Source organism: Odontesthes bonariensis, chromosome 12, assembly GCF_027942865.1.
Source record: "Odontesthes bonariensis isolate fOdoBon6 chromosome 12, fOdoBon6.hap1, whole genome shotgun sequence".
In the NCBI taxonomy this organism is placed as follows: Eukaryota; Metazoa; Chordata; class Actinopteri; order Atheriniformes; family Atherinopsidae; genus Odontesthes; species Odontesthes bonariensis.
In genome coordinates, this window is record NC_134517.1 from 34385260 (window position 1) to 34406982 (window position 21723).

At 42.5% G+C, this 21723-nt stretch overlaps 1 protein-coding gene across 2 annotated transcripts in view; it reads left to right on the top strand.

Annotated features, from left to right (window-relative positions):
- The first annotated feature begins 295 nt into the window (after window positions 1-295).
- Window positions 296-21723, top strand: part of satb2 (SATB homeobox 2) — a 93471-nt gene continuing 72043 nt past the window's right edge. The window contains exons 1-2 of one of the 2 annotated variants that reach the window (XM_075480213.1): window positions 296-464; window positions 14715-14930. In XM_075480213.1, coding sequence (XP_075336328.1) covers window positions 14759-14930 — 172 coding nt within the window. In that variant the 5' untranslated portion in view covers window positions 296-464; window positions 14715-14758. The remainder of the gene's footprint in view (window positions 465-14714; window positions 14931-21723) is intronic. The other variant, XM_075480211.1, reaches the window with a different exon arrangement.

Sequence of the window (21723 nt, forward strand, 5' to 3'; positions counted from 1 at the left end):
CTGCGTCGCGCTGTTTTTTTGCGCTTTTTTTTATTTTTTACTCCTCCTTCTATTCAAGGATGAAGCCGTGAGTTCAATCAGGAGCAGGCTGGTGACATAGAAGGACGGAAGACAGAAAAAAAGCGCGTGAAAAATATCCAGTTGGTCCCGAGCTGCAGTTCTTACAGCCCGGTCCAAGATCCTGGGACCCGAGCAGCACCGCCGCCGCCAGCGGCTGACAGACTCTCATCCTCTCCGCTGCTTTGCTTTACTATCCCCACTCACTCACTCACACACACGCGCGAGTGACTAACTTTTTTCTCTGTGGATCTCCGCTCCGGCTCCGGGTCCAGATTCGGTGCAACTGCAGCGCGACCCGCCGTGTTTCCAGGAGCCGAACCCAAGCCCAGCCCTGGATTCACTACTGCTGATCAATGGACAGAGCCTCCTCAGCGGGCAGCAGCGCTACAGACACGCCGTGAACAGTGAGTCCACACACACACGCACACGCGCACACACACAGAGCGGAATATCTCAACACTACATGATCATAAACACATTTAAAGTGGATGCAAATGAATAAATTCAGCGTTATTAATATTATTAATAATAATATTATTATTATTATTATCATGCCTGCCATACAGACTGACTCCAGATATGAGCTTTCTGTAATTATGTCTGTTATTGTCTGTCATTTAAAAATATTTCCACCATTAAACATTTTCTTAATTATGGGCCAGATGTTCCGGGAATTTTCACGTATTTTCCGCTGAAATTCTGTGTCTCTTAGAGTCAAATAAAGTTACTGTTAATTATCTGAGACGTTGGTTTAAAAATTAAATCCAAATTTTATTTCTAAATATTAGAAAAAGTGTGGATCACAAAGCAGAAATAATCCAGAAATCTTAGCCTGTTTCTAACTTCAATTTTCTTCCGTTTTCTTTGAGATGTTTTTAAAAAGGTGATGTGATTTATGGCAGGCTGGACCAGCGCGTGCGTGTGTGTGTGTGTGTATAGGCCTATATATTTATATATAAATATATATATATATGTGTGTGTGTGTGTGTGTGTGGATTAAAACCCAAAATAAAGTCCCAGTGACTCTTAACGCGCCTGATTTTTGACGCACTTTGTAATTTTTTAACTTTTTTTTCCTTTTTTTAAATGAATGACCAATTACTGTGAGACGCGTCACTCATTAACACGCGCAGGGTTTAAATAAAGACCCCCCCCCCCCCCTCCCCTCTCTCCTCATTAGTTTGACTAACTTCCCAAACACATCCACCAGAGAGACGTCACGCGCGTTTAATTAAAGGCGGAGAGGGGGGCGAGGACCCTGGAAGCCCTGCAGCGCGCGACACCGTCACGCACCGTGTCCCAAACAAACATAAATAAACAACAAACAGATGAATAACAGCAGAAATGTTCAGGCCTCCAGTGACCGGCGCGCGACGCGACGCGAACACCCAGAAATCACGCGCACTCTTCTGCGTTTTTACGTGTTTTTAGTGCCAGTTACCTACCTGGTAGTTTTTAAATTTCTTCTTCTTCTTCTGTGCTGACAGCCTCATTTGTGACCATTCAAACCGAGCAGCCCCTTCTTCTTCTTCTTCTTCTTCTTCTGCTCCAAACTGCCCCCACAGAACTGCCCCTTCCCCACAGGTGGAGGCCGCGCGCTCACCTGAGCAGGTGAAGAGCTCCAATAATCCACTCTGAGTCTAACTGGAGTAAATCTGCGGGGGTTTAACTCCATTTTTGGAGCTGAAATAATTGAAAACTAACGAGGCCGTGAAGCGTTTTCTGGTTAAAAAAAAAGAAAAATTTAAATATAAATCTAAATGTATAAATCACACGCAAATAAAAAATAAAAAACGAATTCGTGCCAGTTGGTGTGATGGGAGACTTTGACATTTAAAAAAAAAAAAAAAAAAGCAGCCGGGCCGCGCGCGCAGAGAGGGCACATGGTGCGTAAAGTATGTCCAAAATGGTGGGAAACTCTGCTTTTCTTTGGCTTTGGCTGAGCTGCGGAGGCCTGATGTGTGTGAGAGTCTAATTATTTCTGGTCTGCAATGTCATGCTCGTTATGAGACCATAAGCCTGACCTCAGGGGCTGAAAATATTCCGCATTTCTGTTGATGATCTCTTTGACAAGCCAAGTCAAGAAACCAGAGGGACTGGAGCGTTTTGGGCCCGCGCTGGTGCGTGTGAACCCGGTGATCTGTTCTGTTCACGCGTAATCTGGGTGTGTCCGTGTTATTAAACTGCAGATTAGACGCTGGAGAAGCTCTAATGATGCTCCTCTGTGAGCCTGAGGGCGTCTCTGCCGCCGCGCCACCGTAAACTCGCGCTTTTCCGCGGCTGATCTGGTCTGTGTGGCATCTCTGTGTGTGTTTGCGCAGCGGCGTGTTGTGACACCGTCACTTTGGGCTCTGCTCCCGCTGTGAGAGGCTGAGTCCGCATCAGTGTGTGGTCCCTGCAAGTGTTAAAGCAGCGAGCGTGTGCGGCGCGCCGGCTGTGGTTTGTGCGGCTCGGTGTGTGCGCGCGCGTGTGTGTGTGTGTGTGTGCATCCTCCGTCTGGAAGGGCGAGGCTGCAAATGTTCAGTCTTCATCTTATCAAATTAGATGTTTACAGGCGGGACAAACATGTTTGAGAAGGGCCGGAGTGGCCCCCGCAGAGCCGCACATCTGACGCGCATAAACACCAGATTCCACTCCAATATAACCCTCCCAAAACAGCAATATTTCCTAATAATCTGCCACATAAAAAAGTCTCTTTTTGTTCCACATGTTGTTTCCAGACTTTAATAAACAAATTGAGACAATGAGACTTTTTAATTATTAGCAATAAACCTCGTAAAAAAACAACAAAAAAACACTGTCGTCAGCAGAAAAAACGCGTCATATTCCCCAATCAATAAAAAAAAGTACGTTTATCATAATCGATGGTTTGATATTTAAATACATTAAATACATACAGATGTTTGACTGTTCGCATGGAAAAAAAAGAAAATATGTGGGTGGAAACATCATCAGAAAAACCATTCCAGCTTCTGAAATGGGAATTCTTGCTGGTTTCTGGTGATAAACTGAAAGAAATACCTTAATTAGGCTTCTTTTTCATTATTTTCCAGATGAATTAAAAGTCTTCTTGATCCACGTGTCGTAAAAACAAATTAAAACGATGAGGTTTCTTGTTTTTTTTCAGTGCATTTTGTTGAGTTTCATTAATAAACCTCCAGAAGAAAAACAGTTTCCTCTGGGAAAATTCCCTCATCAGTAAAATAACAAGTTGTTTCTGCTCGTTCAGTTAATATTTGAATACATTTTTAAAGAGAAAAAGTGTGAAAAGGAGCCAAACTCGTCTTATCTGGAACAAATCAAAGGAAAATATCAACAACAAGGATTTATTCTGATCATAAACTCATCATCTTTGGGAGATAAAAACCAAAACTGGAAATGTTAATTAGGCTTTTCTTCTGCTTTTTTTCTGGGCTGATTAAGACGGTTTCTGCAGCTCTCTGAGTGACTCTTTATGATTCTGCCCCCAACTCGGCCTGAACTGGGGGGGCTTTTCGGGGGCCCCTGCTGCCCAGCACATGTCAGCAGAGCTCCTCCCTGTGCACACACGTGCACTCTGCATGATTTTATTTGGCAGCAGGACTCTTAATATTACTCCCCTTCTTTTTATCTGTGCTGCAGAGCCAAAGCCATTAACCAATAGCTTGATAATCCAGCTGTAAAAGTGGATCTGGAACAGGAAGAGCGCCCGTATCTGTGCACATTTCCCTAGAAGCAACGCCTCTGCCCTTCTCCCCTGCTATCAGGGCTAATAATTGCCCTGGTGTCCGTGTGGTGTGCACGTTGAAGCCTCCGTTGGGGACGGTTGGAGCAGCGCTCTGCAGGTCAGTCGGAGCTGTTGCTCACACTTCTGTTGGCTTCCTGCTGGTAAAGCTGCTGTTCTGCTGATGCGTTCACTGTCACCCCGATGCGTTCACTGTCACCCCGACGTCTCTGTTCTGAATGTCTGCTTCCTGTGCGAGTCCAACTTGGTGGGAGGCAGGAGGCCGCATCTTCTCTCTGGTTCCACGAGTTGTTTTTAGCCGACCTGAGGGCGTCAGACGGTTATAAAAACAGTGTGTTTGTCAGAGTTTAGGCGGCCTCAGAATTGCCTGTTTGCCTGCGTTTGTTTGTGTTTACGTCTCTGAGTGGAACACGTTGTTTATAGGTGTGTGTTTGTTGTCCCGCTGCTCCGTTTCTCCGGGGCGTGTCCGCATTTTATCTTGTCTTTGGCCCTCGGTTGTGTGTTTTGTTATGTCTGGAACGTGTAATAACGTGGAATTTGATAGCAGCTTATGGTGAAAACAAGAAAACGAGGGAACAAACGTCTCCCTCACGGCAGAAGTGTTTCAGCAGATCATCTTCGGCTTTTCTTTGAGTTCCTCTGAGAGTCCTCACAGCGTCCTCAGGGGAGCAATAAACGGGGTCGTGACCTCTTTCTTATCAAATAGACATTACAGTTGGTCCCCGTCTCCATGGCAGATATGCAACAGCTCCTCTTATCGCCTCTTTATTAACTGTCGCACACCTTATAAACAAAGCAACCCAGATAGAATTAGGAATTAGATGACAGCACTGTTGCTAAAGCCATGATTTTAATGGCAGCATTAACATGTGATACAACGCGTGCTGTCGAGCCGTCTTCTCCAGAACACAGAGTCATTGCTCAACACACCCGTAATAATTACATAAAATAGATTAGCATCTGTGACACGGGATGAGATTTCCTCACACTCGGGTTCACACCCCAGTTATTATTTACACAGCTCAGATTTAAACCCATTATCCTCATTATCGTCGTGTTTAAAATATAAAACGGAGACGGACGTTTATCTGTCCAAAGTGAAGCCTGTTGCTGGGATTAGATTAGATTTATTGTACGGAGCACAAAGGAGGGCAAATAAATCATAATAATAATAACTGTTACAGTCATTTTAAACCTGTGAGTCTTTAAATTAAGCACAAGGATGTGAGGAAAAGTTCTGACTTTAACCAAATTAACTTACTGCGGCGAATGAAAAGGGTTTCATTTCATGCTGATTAGTTAATACAGCAAAAAGGCTGGTTCTCAATCTAAGGCTCCAGGGCCCTCAAAGGATCAATAAAAAAACCTGCGGGGCTGTGAAGAGAAAAAAAGAAGAGCTGGGCAACGATTAAAATGTTTAATCTAATTAATCACATGATTTCCCTGATTAATCGCAATTAATCGCATTTGTACGCAAAATCCAAAAATGAATCCAAAAGTAGCGTATAGCTTTTAGCATTTAGTTTTATTTTAAATGTGCTGCCATATGAATGAAAGTGCCATAACATTTGTTGTGCAAACACACTTTTAACATCAGCATCTTTCTGTAGTTTTTATGTAGAAGCCTCGCTCCACTGTCTGTTTCCTTGAATGACTTGCTGCTATCAGTTGTGTGTTTTGCCTTTAAGTGATATTTTAGACTGGAACTACTACGCTGAGAAGACAATTCAACTTGGCAGTGTTTACAGATGACTTTGGTTCTGTCGACTCCGCCGTCTGGAAGAACTTTAAAATGAAAATGGCCGAGTAAAAGTTCCGTACCCTTCTCCATGTTTGGTGGATCCGCCGATTACTTTCTTTTCCTGTTCCACAGCAGACAGCAGCAGACTTTTACAAAATAAAAGCCTGTGAGCGACAGACTTTTACAATAATAAAAGTGTACAGAGGCTATAGTCCTTGCTGCAGCTGGCCCCGGTTCGAATCCCGCATCTGACAGCCCTGTGCTGCATGTCGTTCCCCCTCTCTTTGCCCCCTGCTTCCTGTTTCTCTGATCTTTCCCATCCATAAAAGGCACAAAAGCCCCAAAAAATCATTAAAAAAAAAGAAAACGGCATCAATGCGCGATAAAATGTTTATCTGCGTTAAATAATTAACGTGTTGACTCGATAATAGCGAGTTAACTCATTAAATATTTTACGAGTTAACTCGATAATAACTATTTAACTCGCCCAGCCCTAATAATTTTTTTTAAAACATGTCCCGCCACCTTTTGGGCTTTTTCCCACATCGACAGATCCGACTGAAACAACTGGAAACTAATGTAAAATGAGTTCAAACTAATAGAAAACAGGCTGAATCAGCACAAATATGTTAAGCTGAAACAAAGTGGAAATCCTTTCCGTGTATTTTTTATGTTAATTAAACAAGTTATTTACAAACAAACAACAACAAGAAATTATTCAACAAAAAAAAGCAAAAGACATCCTGTATAACCTTTCTATCTGAAAATAAAGATGTCGAATATTTCGGGCTTATGGCCGAGCTCTGTGTCAGACTTACACAACAGTGATTAAGCGTTATTTCTTCAGCTTTGGGTCTTAACGGAGCACCAAAGCAGCAGTGCTGAGACACCGTTGGGCTGCTTTTCAAACCCTGATGCAGGTAAAAGTAAAAAAGGTTCCACAACGTGGTGGAAAAAGGAAATAAAGATCAATTAGTTTAACCAAAACTGCAGCATCTCTGACTCTGCAGGCCTCAGTCAGCATGTTAAAGGTTAAAGGTCATGACAGCACAGTTAGAAACAGGCTGAACAGGTGTGGCTTGTGTGGAAGGGCTGCAGGAGAAAGCCTCTTCTCTCTAAAAAGAACATGGCAGCACAGCTTAGGTTTGCAAAGCTGCATCTGAACAAACCACAAGACTTCTGGAACAATGGGCCTCATGCAAGAACATTTTCGTATTTTTATTCTAAATTTCTCTCACTTTTTTCTTGAGAAGGTCTCGTACGAACACGCCACGTCAGATTCAACAAGCGCTCTTAACTTCGGAAAAAGTGTGTAAACGACCTGCGTAAATGATGAATCCCACTCGTGCGTATTTAAGTGCACGTGCACGAGGATAGTAGATTTGCAAACTCCACGCCCTAAATAATACCAAATAAGGCTGTGCTTCCTCTCTCCTGTGCCAGGAAGTGTTGAGTGTTGAGTCATGAAAACGGCATCAAAGCGCAAAAAGAACAACTTTAGGGGCTCTGAGATGAAGTTCTGCTTTCAGAGATCCAAAAAGGAAAATCTGTCATTTTTAGCAGAGTCAGCAGTGGAATTACGGAACCTGCTAAAGCGGAGAAATGGGAAGTTATTACGAGTGCTGTTAATTCTGTGTCACCTGTAGTTCGGAATGTCACCGAAATAAAAAATAAAAGGTTTGATATGAAAATAGCTTTAAAAAACGTCTCGCCATGGCCAGGCGCTCGATGACTGCAACTAAAGCCGTGCAATCAGTTGTTGCCTCATCATGATGGCACTTTGATGGGGTGGTTAATGAGGGGGGTCTCCTGGCACCACACCTTCTGGTCTGCCTGGGCTGGTTCAGGTTGTAGGAGACCCTCGTTCATGGCAATATTGCGCCATGAACCAGACAAGACACACCCAACTGGCCTTCAGCTCAGTGCGCTCCACGACAGCACGGGTGCTTTGATGCGTATATGTGTCTCGTGCTCCAATTATGTTTGGCAGTCCAGCCACGGGATGAAAGTCCCTCTTAATTTGTACTTGTTGGACAGCGGTTTATGGGCATTTGATGTACCATGGGTGATAAACTAATGAGAGCTTTGATGACCACAGAGGACTGGCACACCCACGATCTGTCTCCAATCTCGCTCTGAAAGGTTCCAGTGGGCAAAAATCCAAAGATGGTAAGGATGGTGGGCGTGTGGTGGAATTGGGTTTGATCAGCGTGTTTTTCTCTGGAGTTGTGGCCCTAGCAAGCTGCATATTTGCAGCAGCACAGTCTTTGGGAATCTTAATCGCGATGTCAGCCATTCGTCTGTCTCCACACGGTCTCGGAGCGCACGCTCTCTTCCAAGAGCCTGACGCACTAAGGCATCCAAAGATAGCAAGACAGCCGCTGCGCTTCCCGTTACAGATTCAAATGAACCTTCAATTAGTGCACAGTTTAGTCAAACAGAATAATGTCAGCATCATTATGGGGTATAACGTTTATATTTATTTAGGTTTGCTTCAAAGTAATTAAATATACAATCCATTAGTCAAGCAAACTTGATTGGAATAACAGCGGACTATTTTAGGAAACTCCTACGACAGGTCTGGATCACTCATAAGTTCTGTTTGTACCTGAAAGAAAACGTAAAATACGAAAAGATTGGTGAATGCGCAAATTCTCTTAAATCACTCGTACGCACGATTTAAGAACAAATCTGTGCGTACGAACGGTTCTTGCATGAGGCCCAATGTCCTTTGGACAGAGCAAAGTGGAGATGTTTGCTCATGATGCACAGCAGCACGTTTGGAGGAAACCAAACGCAGCATATCAGCACAAACACCTCACACCAGCTGTCAAGCACGGTGGTGGAGGGCTGATGATCTGGGCTGGTTCTGCAGCCACAGGACCTGGGCACCTCGCAGAGTCCACCATGAACTCCTCTGGATACCAAAGTGTTGCTGCTGAAGCTGCTGGATCAGGGGTTCACTTAGTTTAGTTACACAGTGTCATATGTGATGTATTGTTGTCCATCTGAGGCTGTTTTTACCTCGATTTCAACACCTTCTGAGGACCAGAAGATTCTTTATTACGTCCTGATGTAACCGGTATGAAACCTCTGCGTTGTGTAAATCTTAGAACGAATGGAGACCGCAACGCTGCTCTTTTAAAGGTCTTTATGTTCCTCTCTTGAAACTGCAGCTGTGTTCGAAACCGCCTACTACTCATACTAACTTTAACTTTTTTTAAGTTCCCGGATGCATACTAGATTCTCCGAAATGTTGGGTATGCATCATGAGGTTACTACTCATACTCAAACTACCCAAGATGCCAGGGGTGGAGCAGTGATTTTAAATGTGGGGGTGTTCCAGGGGGGGCACATGAGCACCACATCAAGTCGATAGACTGTATATAAAAAGGTTAAGCCTCACAATAGAGATACAGTATCATAATTTACACATTTTTAATCACAAAATGTAACATTTAATCACTATCATGGAGTTATCACCGTGGATTTACTGTAGGCTACGAAGTTCCTGAAAAAAACTCTGCACTTCATGGCTTGATTGAAAACTCTCGAAAATATATAATTGCCCTCTCAAGAGTATGATTCTGATCACTATTTTTTTTCCCCATTAAGTTCCGATGTGTGGCTTGGGGGGGGGGTCTCACTAATACAAAATTATTTTGACTTGACGTCGTAACATTGAAACAAACTATTCACTTCTCAATAGCTGAACACTATTCTAGCATACTTTGTTAGATATACAGTATATAAATATCATTGCAAATATTGAACATCATTTTTTTTGATGAATGTTATTTTAAATCATTCAACAAAACTAGGATTTAAATTCTTCTTTTTGTTTGACAGTCCACAGGTCTGGCCAGTCACTACTGATGTCTACAGAAAAAAAATAAAATGATGCATGCATATCTCTCACCCACTCACACTATTGTGATCACAATATTCATCAGCAGGACATACTCATCCCCCTCTTTACTTTAACAATCTGGGCAAAGTGGAGATGCATTTAGCTGCCTTTGAATACTCCGACCTGGTGGTGGTAGCCTGGCTCCTTGTGTCTGCCCACACTGACTTGCTTCAGGTTGGGAGCTGCCAGGGCTGCTGGTTTCATGGCTGGGGTCTGATCTGGGCCTGACTTGTGCTTCTTTACAAAGAAGTCTTTTCATTATTATCTGTCCCTACACAAAATAAGACAGCCGGATAAACCTCAATATTGTGTTAATCTTAAACTATTTGTCTCCATTCTTGTGCTTTAACTTACTTTAAAACCAACTCCAAGCCTTGCTGCTATAAAATTAAACCAGATCATGTAGGTCAGTCAGGTGAAGTAGCTTGGCTAAAGTTATACTTTTATACCTTTATAATAACAAACAAGCTTCATGGACATTGTAACAAATGCCCAAAGATCATATCAGTTTCATCTAACGTTACAGTTATGAAATCCTTATGAACTGTGTTGATCACACACTTACTGAAAACCAACAATGATATGTTTTTTTCAAAGTGCTACATAGCTTCATGCTAACGTGACATTAGCCTTTCATAACTTTAGCCTACTCGTTTAGCCTAACAATTGGCAACAAAATCTCTTCTCTAAATGTGCAGTCTTTAAAAACAATGATTCATTTGGAAATCACATTAAAACTTAACTGAAAATGATGTATTCCAGGAAAGTAGGTTCACTCTGACAGTACAACAGGACACTCTCTGCCCCTGACACTCATTTCAAAGACGCTGCGTTTCTCACTCATCTTTCAAGGACACTTGCCTGTCAATCAACTGGAGTGACACCTGAGGTGTCCAATCAGGTTCCAGAGGTGGCCGTTCGGGAGCCGGCTCTTCTTTGGGAGCCGAGTCAAAAGAGCCGAGCTTCCCATCACTAGCTCCGACTGAGAGCTGCTCCGACTGTTCGTCTCTGACATATCAAATTTTCCAGGCCATGTTGCGGACAACAGTCTGTGATTGGGTGAATGTCTGTTCAGTTTGACCGATGCCTTTTCGTACAGCGTAAGGGAGCTGAGGTGCACTCCTTTTTGTATGTTGGTGCACTACGAGGGTGGGCAAACGGGTTTACCTTTGGAAAATGTGGGGGGGATGAAATCATCTTGCTGTAAAAGTGGGGGTGTCGAAACACCCCCATCCCCCACGGGTGTGACGCCCCTGCAAGATGCAACGTAACGTGATGTCGCCGATCGTCATTTCCTGTCAAAACGGCAGTTTCAAGCTAGCTACAACGAGGGTAGGTTCACTTCCTGTTTTCAAAACAAAAGCACCAATTGTATGGTAATGGCTTTCCCTATGATAAAAGGCAACGGGTATTTTATTTTGTGAAAATAACCGGAAGTGCGTTGCTCACTGCGGCTAGCTTTAGTAGCGCCGACTTCGTGGGACCAAAATTGTAAACAGCCGGTATTTTGTCAGGTTTTCAACACGTTGGGGATCTAAACGACTACTTTCTCACCTGAAAATGTTTCAAATGTTGCTAAAGTTTACAGAGTTTAGAGCTTAAGAGAAATCAGCTTCAGGCCGGCTAATTTCGGCTCGGGCAGGAGCAAAATGCATTGTGGGTAAACGCCCTGCATACTGTCTGATCGATGAGTATGTAGTATGGAAGTATGTAGTATGGAAGTATGCAGTATGGAAGTATGTAGTATGCACAGCCTGTGTCTTGTCGCGAATGTTGCTCCCCCATAAAAGAAAGTCAGAAAAAGAAAACAAAAGTTCCACCTGACTATTCTTATAAATGTCAGGGTTAAAAACAATAATTTTGTGGCATTATACACACAAGCCAAATTAACGCTTGTTACACTGATATGTAAAAACATTAGAAATGAAAGAGTCACATTATTCTGACTTTATTTGTTGTGATTAAGAAGTTTAAAACGTCGCTGACAGCTGCCAATAAAGACTCGTTCATAATAAACAAACCTCCTCGTGACCCGGCGGTGACATTTGCTCCGGTTCACGTGGGACATCTTATCAGGGATGCTCCAGAAAACACAGAAAACATGCACGGCTTGATAAAGACTGCTTATCTGTTTGGTCAGATGAAATGTAATAGAAGCAGGATGTCTCAGGTGAGATGGGGAGATGTCGGCGGGGTGGTGATAGGCATCGTCAGCAGCTGGAGCGGGACCGGACCTGCCTGCCATGGCGTCACCTCCTCTGGAGGATTATTTGTAAATAAGAGGCGGGGAAGCCGCATTAAATCACTCCAGCTCCAGCTTCTCACAGCGAGCAGAAGAACTGCCTGTAAATTACGGCCGGAGAGTTCCCCTCGGTGCTCGGTTGCGTTCGGCCATTCTTCATTGTAGCTACAACATTGTTAGTGGTCGGATTTATTTGCAGAGCCTTTCTTTTTCTGCACTGTGAATTATAGCTACCAGTGTAGTCGCGTTTAAACCCGCTCTTTGAACTTGTTTTTTCTCTTTTATTAAAATTCTACCACTCGCATTTTTTTGGGCCTCTTCGCCTCTCCCACACTTTTTAATCATGCCAGAGCTAATGTCTTTAATTTATTGTTCTAAATACTTCTCGGATCGTGAGTTTATTTGCTTTTTTGTGGTGTTTTTTTTGTTTTTTTTTGCTGTTGTGTAAGAATATAAGAAGGTAGAGAAAAGAGAAGAAGAGGAGGAGGAGAGAAAGCAGCATGAAAAAAGCATCTTTTGTTCAGAGTTACGACAGCTGGAGCAGCAGAAATATTAAAGAGTGTGAGTGCAGTTTCTAATCAGGCGCTGTGGAATATTTCACACTCGGACAATAACCATGGATTCTCCCTCATTCCTTCTGCTGGATTTCTGCTCAGCGTCACTCCACACTGAGTTTTTCTCACTTTTTCCCATAATTTCCACACTTTTATTTAAATAAAAAGAGAAAAACTCTTGTTCTCTTTTTTCCACAGATAGTTTGTTGTTTTTCTGTGTTCTCTGAGGGTCTCTGAGGGTCTCGCATGCAGGCTGATATTGTCCAGGGGCCGGTGTGTAAATAAAAAAGAGTCCATTTGGCCCAACGAGCTGGCGTGAGGCTTCTGTCAGGCTGCTAATGGCATTACGCATATTAGACATTTGGCTGAGGCTCAGTTATCAGGAGACCCACGAGGCCGTGTGATCAAATACTGTTACCTCCTGATGTCCAGCCCTCCGTTCTTTGTATTTTCCTTCCAAGCAGACAGACGTTCCTGTAATCTTTTAAAGTGGTCCTGAGCAACAGTTCTCCAGGATTTCTGAAGGTTTCTCAGAGTTTTTCTTTGGACATTTTCTGCTTTTTCCCTCATTTTCAGTCCATTTTTTCTTAATTAAGCCACTTAACTCTGAGCTGTGAACCCTTCAGGCAGGAAAAAGGCTCCTAACTCAAGGGATGAACCAGTGTTGTGTCCAATTTAGCAAAGAAGCCGTTTTAAACTGGATCTTTAGGCACTTTGTTCCCAGCAGCCTGTCACAGAGACACATCATTTGTTCCCATTTCTTTAGCTGCATCTGTGAAAAACAGCTTCATAGTTTCAACTTTTTTGTACATTTACGTTAAAACTGCTTCCAGTTACCAAAAGAGTCAAATTAATATAAGAAATTCAGTTTAAAAAAAATCCTAATGCCAACATAATGAACGTTATCATGTCTAAAAGTAGGAAAAAAACAGACAATAATAAGAATTATATGTTATACAACATCAACAAAAAGTAAATAAGATTCAATTTAAAGCTTAAAAAAGGAATATAAGATATAATCTAATGACTAATTATGGAACAATTAATATAAATGAAATGATTAAACTGTTTTATGCCACCAGAAATGAATAATCCAGAAGCTCTTTGTGGGTTTTAGGCTGGAATTAAGATTTGTTCCCATTTCTTTAGCTGCATGTGTGAAAAACAGCAAAGATAACACAGTGTGACAGACAGAAAACAGGATTTCTGCAGCAACAAGGTGATTCCCAAAGAGCTGTTAGCTGAAAACTTGGCATATCTCAGCATGGTGTGCAGTGTGTCCTTAAAACATTTGAGGAAACTGGACAAGTGGAGGACAGAAGAAGAAGTGTCAGGCCTAAAGAACTATCTACAGCAGATGAACAGGATCTGAAAGTGATGTCCTTAAGAAAGAGGAAAACATCCAGCAAAGACCTGACACAGGAGCTGAGAGATGCATCTGGATCTTCAGCTGATCCATCTGCTGTTGGCCCAAGCCTCATCAGAAATGGGCTCCATGGAAGGGTGGCTGTCAAGAAGCCTGGAGAACTATTCCTGAAGACTCCTTAAAGAAAGGACAGAAAGCTGTCTGAGAGGGTTCAGGCTGTGCTGGAGGAGAAAGCAGCTCAGAGCAGATATTCACTTTAAAGCTGCTCAGAACTCTTCTTAGCTTGTCGTGTTTACATTTTCTTTTGCACATGTTGCAATTAATCACTGCAGATATTTATTTTCTCCTTTGAAATATATACAAAGGAATGAGGAGCGACTGCAGCGCACCATTTTCTGTACGACGAGTTTTCCTGGCAGGGAGCTGGTGCTTTGTCAAAAAGAAAAGGAAAGAACTATTTCTCATTCAGACGATTCATCACTTTGGTTGAAAAGAGACGTTCAAGTCGTGTAGCTTCCCAAAATCCCATTTAAATGAGTGAGTGGCTCACAATCAATTCAAGATTTTACTCCGAGAAACCCGAGATATTTCCTCATTCTTTACTTTTTATAGCACACTGTTGCTTTGGTTGTCTGTTTCTGTTTGGTTAGCTTGAGGCAAAGTGACCATTTGGTTTGTACAGCTTGGTGCTACCTGGAAAATAATGACGAAACTCCTAAAAAACAGATCAAATAATCCCATTTGTAACAAAAAAGGAAAATTTTGTGTAGCAGAACCTTATCAAAGTTCATCTTATTCATAAATGTGAAAGAATGAGTTTTAACCCAAACTACAAACCTTTTTCTAAACCTAACCAAGTAGTTTTGTTGCCTAAACCTCACCAAAGAATGAGTGGAAATGAAAAAACGAGTGTCCTCTGACTCGTTGAGGCTCTTTGAATCGCCACTAATGTCATATATCAGGACAAAACCTGCATTATTTGCTCAGACTGGAGGACCAGTTGGTCTCTCTGGAGCTTCTGAAATCTTTTCCTGACTCTGACACAAATATCTGACGCAGTAGTTTTCAGTAAAGATGAAAAAGTTGCACCTCTGACTCCTCTGTTTGATCCCTGCAGACTCATTCTCTCTGGCTGGAGCTCCTCTGGGGGTGTGGAGGAGGATGGAGCGAGGAGGGGAGAGTCCCATCGCCCAGGACAGTCCCGAGCGGAGGGGGGGCAGCCCGGACCTCAGCGGCATCCCGCCGCCGGGGAAGAAGAGCCGGCTGGAGCTCAACGGGAGCCCCACCGGGCCCCGGGTGCGCCACAACGGAGCGCCGCTGCGGCCCCTCGGAGGTAGGGATCCAAGATTAAACAAAAGTGTTTGTAGAAATTCACTTTAACCCATTTAGGCCTAAAACACCTGGAAAAGAATGCCTGTAAAACCTGTGGGCGATTTCAGAAAGACCCGCTAAAACCTGAAGTTTTTCTGCAAATTCAGCAATTGTGTCTAAGCCTACTAAATGATTGATTTCTCAGCCTCTGTAGCAGATAGAAACAAAATTCAAAAAGTATTTTAGAGCTTACACCTGTGGCTTTCTTTGGAAATTTAGTTTATTTACATACACCTTCACAAAAATATAAAATGTAAAAAGTAAAGTGCAGGAACAGAACTATTTTCAATTAGAAAACAGTAATAAAATAAAATAAAATTTAATTTTATATTTAAATTATTTATTTATTTATTTTATCGCCAGTAATCTCTTCGTACTGGCAGCACAAGGAGCCCATACACATTCCAATAAACGTTTTCATCTCCGGCACAGTTACGTGTGACCACCTTGCCATCTTTGCTCGAGCTGGAGTCTGAAGTACCTGCTCACTGTATCTATTCGTCTCAGAAACGAGATGCGCCCAAAGCTCCTCAGTAAAAATATGATTAAATGCCTGCAACGGTGTGGCATCTGCAGGTAAACCGACTTTCATCCCTGGTGTGCGGTTGAAATCTCTCCGTCGATTACGGTGGTAATTGTCAGTCTTCCACTCACATTCAAACCCTTCAAAATCATCCTCGTCGTTATCGTCATCCTCAAACATATGTGCTCGCCATAAATCTCCATCAGTTGGGTCAGCACGTTCTTCAGCATCATCAAAGCCAAGAAACTCCTCACAATCGCTCCCGTCTGAAATGTCTTCCCACTGAAAGTCCTCCATGCTTGTTCGATGTAACTTAACTTCAAAACAATGACACGAGGAACATGACGACACTCTCACGTGTCTATTATAATGCATTTCATTAGCGCAGAGGTCAATAATTGGTGCAAAACAACCTTATACATGAAAAAAGACGTGTACGCTTTCCCGGCCTTAAAGGTAGAATAACGCAACAGCGCCCCCGGCTTTAAAGGTAGAGATGCGGCAACGCTTTCCCGGCCTCAATGGGTTAAAGCGACAGAACGGCAGCGGGTGGAAAACGTTAGCCACAGCTCTGCTTTTAAAAGGTGTTTGTGATGTAAAAAAGAATAAAAACGGGGTCGTAATAACTGTCATTAATGGACTGCAGGCGTCACTGGGCTCTCAGATCGCCGAACGTTTGTGAGAATGACTCCAGATCGAGTCTCTCCACCTCATCCAGGAGGTTTCTGGAGCTCAAACCCAAAGACAGCTTTTGGCCCCGCTGTGAGCCACATCCTGGCCACAAGTTGAGTTTGGCTCGGAGCGCCATGTTGTCGTGTGGCGGCTCTGCTGGGAGAACCTCAAGCTGTTAATCTATAAGTCAGGAGGGAACTGTATAACACAGGCTTACCAAATAAAGGAGATTGCTCCATATAAACAAGATTTATACAAGTCACTCTGGGTTATCGATCCCTGCATTCATTGTGGAAGTTCCTCTGTGTGTGTGTGCGTGAAGAACGAAGGTGCTCACGCTAAATCCTGACCTCCCAGCCTATAAAAACTATACTTTTACCTTATATTTACATTTATATTTGCGCGTTTCAATAAGCCACTGAATCTATTTCCTGTTTTCCTGGAAATAACTAAAGAAATAACACGTTAAAAAATCCCAATCACCTTCTTTTCTGCTTACATCTCACCAGTTTTTCCGTTAATAATGACCAAAAACTCTGAAACTAAGACGCTTATTGCTCCCTAATCGTGTGAAATGATCAGATCTGAGCTGCAAACCGGTTAAATAAAACCGTCTTTTACATTCACAGTAAAGCAAAAGGGAATTTTTTTCATTTATTTTTACTAGGGCTGAGCAACGATTAAAATGTTTAATCTAATTAATCACATTTGTACGCAAAATCCCAAAAATGAATCCAAAAGTAGTGTATAGCTTTTAGCATTTAGCTTTATTTTAAATGTGCTGCCATATGAATGAAAGTGCCATAACATTTGTTGTGCAAACACACTTTTAACATCAGCATCTTTCTGTAGTTTTTATGTAGAAGCCTCGCTCCACTGTCTGTTTCCTTGAATGACTTGCTGCTATCAGTTGTGTGTTTTGCCTTTAAGTGATATTTTAGACTGGAACTACTACGCTGAGAAGACAATTCAACTTGGCAGTGTTTACAGATGACTTTGGTTCTGTCGACTCCGCCGTCTGGAAGAACTTTAAAATGAAAATGGCCGAGTAAAAGTTCCGTACCCTTCTCCATGTTTGGTGGATCCGCCGATTACTTTCTTTTCCGGTTCCACAGCAGACAGAAACAGACTTTTACAAAATAAAAGCCTGTGAGCAACAGACTTTTACAAAATAAAAGCCTGCGTTAATGCGCGATAAAATATTTGTCGGCGTTAAATAATTAACGAGTTAACGCGATAATAACGAGTTCACTCGCCCAGCCCTAATTGTTTACTAAAGTATGATTCAGATTTGTGGTATTTGTCTTTTTTCTGGTTAATCCATTGGATTAAAGCAGCGGCGTCAATTCAGCCAAAGCTAAGGTACGGCAAGGTCACTATAGTCACATGACTACAGTATCAATAAATCAATAAATATACATGCCCAGCAAATAATCACCACAAAAGTCTGCTACGTAGCTTATCTGTGTGCAAATGCAGTCTCACTCACATAGTGAGTGGACAATGGACTCGTCTCCGTCTCCCTGTTAGCATTAGCATTAGCGGCGGAGGTGCTAAAGTGGACAGCCTCGTTAACAGCCTGAATCCCGCCTTCACTGCCTGGTCCTCCTTCCTCCGCCGCTGGGGCAACATTGGACCCCTTTTTTTTGGTGATAAATAAATCTAAAGTTTTCTGTTTCCTTTTCATATTTTACATTAATTAGCAAACAAAAAATCCTGCTAATAACATCAGCTTTGACCTCCAGGCTCCGTCATCTCGTGGGGAGGGAGGGGGGGGGGGGGGGGCTGGGAGATACCACATTTCAAAAGGGAAGATGATACTTAGTTCAATTGATTTTGTTGTTCATAATTTCAATTATAGTTAATTTATATGTATAAAATAATAAAATAATCAATACAAATTGACACAGACTAATTCCATAAATCCATTTAAATAAAAAAAGAAGAAAAACAAACATTTACATTTTCCCCTGGAGCCAAGGTGTGGCAGCTGCCATACACTACTGACGCCCATTGGATTAAAGACCAAAAATAAGTGACAAACAGGGTTGTTTGATGGTGAACTGGTGCGACATAGAGCAGCGAGTCTTTACAGCTTTTATGATTCATGCAAAAGAGGTTGTCTCCTTCTGGTGTGGCATGTTTAAGTCAAATCTACCAGCCAGAATCTCATGGAAACCTGGTGGAAAAAGGAGGAACTCATGGACTCTGAGGCCACATTTACACATAGCCGGGTATTTAGAGAAACGAATGTTTCCCCCCCTCCGTTTTCAGTAAAAACATCGTGCACACAACATCGTTTTCAAAAAACTTGTCATTTACATCAACCCGCATAAATACGCCATCAAACGCCATAATAACTCTGCCAAACCTATTGGCGGCAGTGTAGGGAAAGGAATAAAGCCATGCAAGCCAATCAGAATCCTCAGAATCGAGGACTTTCCTCGTGTGAAGGAGGAGATAACGCGAGCAAATATCACAACACAACTGAAGGCAATAAGAGGGAAATATAGACAGTCAGTGGATACTGGACGCAGGAGCGGCCACGGAAGAGTGGTGCTCCTCTGTTTTGAGCTGTGCGAGCAGGTTTGGGGTGGCAAATGCAATAAGGCCACAAACGTAAAAATTAGTAGAACTTTAACATCATCCATGATAATCCTGATCAGTAGCCAAACAAACTGTAAACACAAGGCGCTCGCATGACGTTAAGCATTTTCTGTGACGTTTAAGAACCTAAAACGTTGACACGGCAACACATAACCGGCGTTATCAGAAATCTCCACTTTGGCCGGAGGTTTTAGAAATAATCGTTTTCTGTGATAAAAACGGGGTTTTGGTGTAAATGAGAGGCCAAACCGCAGGGAAATATCTGCGTCTTCCTGTCGTGTAAACGGGGCCTGAAAGAAGGCTCTCAGGCTCAGAAGAGTCCAGCAGAAGGTCGGCCTGTGTGGGAATGAGGACGAGTTGGGAATGAATCACGTTTTCTTTTGTATCGTCTTTTATTCTGATGATTTCAGAAGACAAAAATGCCTAATGAAATCCAGGAATATTGTGGTGTGCTGGCGGAAAAAAAAAAAGAAGATGATGTTTGATCTTGTCTTTAAGTCGGCTGGGTGGTTTATTTATTTATTTATTCATAGAGGTTTTATAAATCATGCAGGACCGAGAGTCTGACTTTAAAGGGTTGGACATTTATAAACGAGTGGCACAATAATAGAAATCGATCAATTTATTTGACATTATGTGGTTCATTCCATATAAACGTGAGCTAGAATTTATGCTGGAATATTTCTGTCAGCTCTGGGAATTTTCTTTTTTCTTTAATAAGACAAATACATTTCTGTGGCTTTGAAGGGTTTGTAAAGATAAACCCATCTGGGGCTTATAGGGGAGGTTGACAACTCAACGGGAAGCTCGGGTTTCACCGCAGGAAGAGGCGAAGAAGAAGAAGAAGGGAGACAATGTGAAGATGTAGAAGAAGAAGAAAGGGTGGAGGAGGTGGAGGGTCGGGCTGTAAGGATGGCGGGGTGTCTTTGAAGACAGGAAACTCGACGTGTCTCCTCCAAACCACACTGCAAACACACGTGTGCGCGCGCGCAACGCAGCGGCACGCGAACATGCTGCCAAAACGCACACACACACACACACACATATCTTATTTTAATATCCACATACATATTAGAGGGATTAGAGGTTTGAGGCGACATCACATCCTCCAGAGCGGATCATCCGGGCGGGCGGGCGGATCACGGGAGGCCGAATATGGGAGCCGACAGGCGGGGGTGGGAGACGGAGGGAGAGGGGGTGCCGCTCCGCGTTGACAGTTATATTTCCCTGTTGGGGGAAATTCACTTACTTGAATTGGCACGGTGCTCCGGTGTGTAATTCACTCCATGAGAGGCTGCAGCCGGACTGGGAGGCGAGTGATTAATGAGGAGGAAATAGAAATATAGGAATTGACTGATTAAAACAACGGCTGGGGTGGATCGGGGTCGAGGTGGTGCGTGGTGGGGGGGGCTAATGCTGCGGGAGTGTTTGAGTGTGCGTGAGCGGCGGGGACAGCAGGGCAACATGTGTGTGCGCGTGCTGGGCATGTTGTGTGGAAGCCATGTGGTTAAACTCTGTATTATTAGAGCTGGGACGCTGCCTAATGCTCTCAGTCCATCATTTCTTCAGAGGGCTTTAATTAATTGGCAGTTGACAGGTGGCCCAAAACTAAAAGCCTTTTAGGAAAAAAGGAAGGATTGATATGAGCACGGGAAGCCAAGAGGAGGAATTTTTGGCATTAGATTCATACCGGAGGCAAACACCGTCTCTATTTTAGAATAATTTGGGCTTTATTTTGAGGTTTATTCTATCAGGTAAATAGTGCCTCCATGAGGGGTGCTGAGTCCCCATAAAGACGAGATGACTGAAATCCTCATTCTCTGCTGAATCTATGACTGAATATTTTTTTTATTATTCAGCACATTTACACGACACGAGAAAGAACAAATGATGGTATTAGTTCAACTAAAACTGGACTTAGGCCATTAATGACCTGATGAAGGCAGCTCTGTGTTCGAAGCCGCATACTACATACTACATACTACATACTACATACTGCATACTACATACTACATACTGCATACTACATACTACATACTGCATACTACATACTACATACTGCATACTACATACTGCACACTACATACTACATACTACATACTGCATACTACATACTGCATACTGCATACTACATACTGCATACTACATACTACATACTGCATACTACATACTACATACTACATACTGCATACTACATACTACATACTGCATACTACATACTACATACTGCATACTACATACTACATACTACATACTGCATACTACATACTGCACACTACATACTACATACTACATACTGCATACTACATACTGCATACTACATACTACATACTGCATACTACATACTACATACTGCATACTACATACTACATACTACATACTGCATACTACATACTACATACTGCATACTACATACTACATACTGCATACTACATACTACATACTACATACTGCATACTGCATACTGCATACTACATACTACATACTGCATACTACATACTGCATACTACATACTGCACACTACATACTACATACTACATACTGCATACTACATACTGCATACTGCATACTACATACTACATACTGCATACTACATACTACATACTGCATACTTCCATACTACATACTACATACTACATACTGCATACTGCATACTACATACTACATACTACATACTGCATACTGCATACTACATACTACATACTACATACTGCATACTACATACTGCATACTACATACTGCATACTGCATACTTCCATACTACATACTACATACTGCATACTACATACTACATACTACATACTGCATACTACATACTTCCATACTACATACTACATACTGCATACTGCATACTACATACTGCATACTACATACTACATACTGCATACTACATACTACATACTGCATACTACATACTACATACTACATACTGCATACTACATACTGCACACTA